The sequence below is a fragment of the Phragmites australis genome, chromosome 3, assembly GCF_958298935.1.
Source record: "Phragmites australis chromosome 3, lpPhrAust1.1, whole genome shotgun sequence".
Taxonomy (NCBI): domain Eukaryota; kingdom Viridiplantae; phylum Streptophyta; class Magnoliopsida; order Poales; family Poaceae; genus Phragmites; species Phragmites australis.
The window spans coordinates 2,201,701-2,205,933 of NC_084923.1; the positions used below are offsets into that span (position 1 = coordinate 2,201,701).

The window sequence follows — 4,233 nt, forward strand, 5'->3', positions numbered from 1 at the left end:
GCGCCTGCCACGCACGGCGGCTGGGTTACCGCGGCAGCGAAAAAGGCACCATACAAAGGCAGAGCCAACCCGAAAGCCGGAACAAGACCGCAACTTCCTCTTCCCCCTCCTAGCCTCCTAAGCCAAGGAACCCAACCCCACACTTGCGCGCAGGCGCAGACGCGGGCACGGGGCCGCGTAAGCTGCCTAGTGGAGTCTGATGGGTTGCTGCAGCTCGTCGCTGCGGGCGGTGACGCACCCGGAGAAGAAGCCGCCAGGGACGGCGGCGGGGGTGCCACCGCACCGCCCGTCCTTCTCTCTGAACCAGCACCAGGCGCCGGCGCTAGCGGCCTCCGCGGCGCGTACGAGCGGCGGCGGGTGGGAGGTGCCGGCGTTCGCGGAGTTCTCGCTGGCGGAGCTGCGCGCGGCCACGGGCGGGTTCGCGGCGGAAAACATCGTGTCCGAGAGCGGCGACAAGGCGCCGAATTTAGTGTACAGGGGCCGCCTCGAGAACAGCCGCCGCGCGATCGCTGTCAAGAAGTTCACCAAGATGGCGTGGCCCGATCCCAAGCAGTTCGCGGTACTCCTGGGGTGGGCTGGGGATTATCATACGCGCTCCGATTCGGGATGGAATTCGCTGCAATAAAAGGCCTTGCTTTTGCTCGCAGGAGGAGGCGAAGGGGGTCGGGAAGCTGCGGCACCGGCGGCTGGCGAACCTGATCGGCTACTGCTGCGACGGGGACGAGCGGCTGCTCGTCGCCGAGTTCATGCCCAACGACACGCTCGCCAAACACCTATTCCACTGTGCGTTTGCTATACCGATCCTTCTGTCCATTGGTCCATTTCTGATAGCTTACTTTCTGGATTTCTGCTTGGTTGGGAATTTTTCGTTGGCCATTTTCGGTAGATACACGATGCAAAGATTTTGTTTTCGTGTGCTCTGATTAGTGTGGAAGTTGGCAAAAAAGACAATTTGGTATGCTTTGAGCAACTGCTGGCGCATAGCAGTCCCCTGCATTAGGTGTACCGAATGAATGATTGGGCTAGGCTTTGTGATATGCTCTTCGTATCCGGTTGTTGTTGGCGTGGTTGTTGTGTGAATCCATTGGAACCGATTAGGGCACATGCTGCATTAAACACATGATAAAGCAGTTGATGTATGAACTAGATGTTGGGATCTGTATGACGTGTTTTTGGTGGATTGGTAACGGTTGCAAATGATATTGAATTCTTTAGAAACTAAAGTTTGAGGCATGCGATTACTTCTTTTATTGATCTTGATTGCATCACCTTTTATGTAAAGATAATTTTCGACGAGCTAATTTGCAGCACCGTGCTTCACTTCATTACATGATACTGCTTTTACTCTTTTTCAGGGGAAAACCAGACAATTGAATGGGCTATGCGTCTAAGAGTTGCATACTACATCGCTGAAGCACTGGAGTATTGCGGCACTGAGGGAAGGGCTTTATATCATGATCTGAATGCATATAGGGTCCTCTTTGATGAGGTAAGTAACCAATTCTTTCTGGCTTTTCTTTTCCCCCACAGCTCTAGAATTATGTGGTGAACTACCAATAGTATCATGAAAATGAGGAAATGATGATAGTATTGTTTTTGTTGCAAATATCTCTGCTGCAAACGCAAGTATTGCTGTGTTCCTTTGAGATGGGCACTTAGTGATTCCATTGAGCTTTTATACTCAGCTTGGATGCTTCCTCCGCTTCATCTGAAATTGGAAGTGGAAGGGTCTGTTGCCACCTTTTTTTCCACCTCTAGTGGTTGGAAGTATGTATCATAATAGAAACGTCAACTCTTTTTTCATGAAGAGTTCTGTAAAAATGGTATATTTAACCCTTAAAAGCAGCCCTCTTAGGTAGTACAGTCAGTATTAGCAAAGTTTGATGCATTCTTTGATCTGAAAATGATTAGGAACCTTATCAGGAATGCTTCTTTGGATTATGGCGATTGCATATTACAGTACTTTGCATGGTTCTCTAACTGTACTTATCCTTCATGAGCTGAACCACTATGTGATTTATTTTTTATTTTTTTGCAGAATGGTGATCCTCGTCTTTCATGCTTTGGTCTGATGAAAAACAGCAGGGATGGGAAAAGTTATAGCACAAACCTTGCATATACACCTCCAGAATATTTGAGAAATGGTAATATAATTGTATTTCAATTTGATACCAAAACTTTCTTATTTGGATTGTAGTTAAGCAGTTAGAAATGATAACATAATAGTACGTGCTAACTACCGATAGTAGAATGGCTAAAACTTTCGTATTGATGGGATTGACAGAACACTTTCCAAACTGGAATACGACAAATTAGTGCAAAACCTGAATTCGGACCCCCCCCCCCCCTCAAGATCAAATAATCTAGTTTGCTTTATGAAATTCATAGGTAGTTAACTGAAAATATGTGGGGTGATTGCGATGGACTAAAGTTCACAAAATATAGTCTTGAAATAGTAAAATATGAAATGAAATCACTCTAAAGGTATATTTGTAACCTCTTTTTCGTGGTAACCTTTGCTTTTTCAGGAAGAGTAACATCAGAAAGTGTCATATTCAGCTTTGGCACTATACTCCTGGACCTTCTAAGTGGAAAGCGTATACCTCCTTCTCGTGTAAGTTTTTATTGCTAATAACTATTGATTTCTTTGTTGCACTTCATCCTAGTCCCCTGTGATTGAGTCATTTTCCAAAATACCTCCGTATTCAATACTATTCTGTGCATATCTCCTCTGCAACTGCACCAAGTGTGGCACTGATATCTGTGTAGGAAAAAAAAAACACATTCTGCTTCTGAATGTAATTTGGTAGCAAAATTGTTCGGTGAAACTACTTAAATCAATGAGAAATTGTGTTTTCTCATTGACCATTAGCTTTATTTGACTCAGGCTCTTGATATGATAAGAGGGAACAATATCCAAGTACTGATGGATTCACATTTGGAGGGAAACTACTCAACAGAAGAAGCAACTACATTGGTAGATCTTGCCTCTCAGTGTTTACAGTATGAACCTAGGGATCGCCCCAACACGAAAAAGTTGGTTTCCGTACTCGAGCCCTTGCAAATAAAATCAGAGGTAAACCATTTCGCTTTCATCCTTCTCAAATTGTTTTCTAAACCAAGCAGATTTTGTGCTCTAGCATTGATTGTTAGGATATTGTGATGTGATTCGTCGATTGTGGCTTCCACACAAACGGTGTTATCCTTTTGTAACAAGACAGTTTTCTGCTGTTCTTATGGCTGCTACAATTCCATTTTAAAATACAAACAGGTACCATCCTATGAGATGCTTGGCATTCCAAAGCATGAAGAAGCACCTCCACCTCCTGCTCCACAACCACAACACCCTCTATCTCCCATGGCTGAAGCCTGTTCTAGGATGGACTTGACAGCGATTCATGAGATTCTTGTGAATACGCATTACAGAGATGATGAAGGGACTAATGAGGTAAATATCAGAGCTTTCTTGTTCCTGCCTATCCTTTCTGCCGGGTATTATCTAAGAAAATACTATCTTTATTGCAGCTATCATTCCAGGAATGGACACAACAGATGAGGGACATGTTGGACGCTAGGAAACGTGGGGACTTTGCTTTTCGTGATAAAGATTTCAGGGCAGCCATAGAATGTTATACACAGGTGGGACATCTTATATCAGGAACACCTTGATGTTCTAGGAAATTGCCAGAATGCAGCTGACTCCCTTTATTACCTCCCTCCGTGTTGCAGTTTGTTGATGTGGGGACGATGGTATCACCAACAGTATATGCCAGACGGAGCTTGTGCCACCTGATGTGTGACCAGCCTGATGCTGCCCTCCGTGATGCAATGCAAGCGCAATGTGTGTACCCTGATTGGCCAACCGCATTCTATATGCAAGCAGTTGCACTTTCAAAGTTAAATATGCAGAGTGATGCTATGGACATGTTGAATGAGGCTTCGCAGCTAGAAGAGAAGCGGCAGAAGAACACAAAAGGTCATTGAAACACCCATCAATTCGGTCCCTTTTGCGGCTCAAAAGGTTTATGTTGAGACGTGCTACTCAGTCCTTCCTAAAAATTGTGGTTAGTTCCTGGTCCAGGGGTTTGGGGGGATGTTCTGTAGAGTCCTGTGATTGTAACTACCTGGTTTGGCATTTCTGTGATGCATTTTTTGGGCCCGTGTATATTTAACATTAAAAAGAATTGAAACAGGCAGAATGCAAGGGAATTTATTTGGTTGTCAAAATTAAAA

At 44.8% G+C, this 4,233-nt stretch overlaps 1 protein-coding gene across 1 annotated transcript; it reads left to right on the forward strand.

Annotated features, from left to right (window-relative positions):
* Nucleotides 1–4,233, forward strand: LOC133911517 (serine/threonine-protein kinase BSK1-2-like). Its single transcript, XM_062353782.1, has 9 exons — nt 1–559; nt 648–783; nt 1,356–1,489; nt 2,039–2,144; nt 2,529–2,614; nt 2,888–3,076; nt 3,272–3,448; nt 3,526–3,639; nt 3,730–4,233. The coding sequence occupies exons 1-9, from the start codon at nt 200–202 to the stop codon at nt 3,982–3,984; spliced, it is 1,557 nt and encodes a 518-aa protein (XP_062209766.1). The 5' UTR covers nt 1–199; the 3' UTR covers nt 3,985–4,233.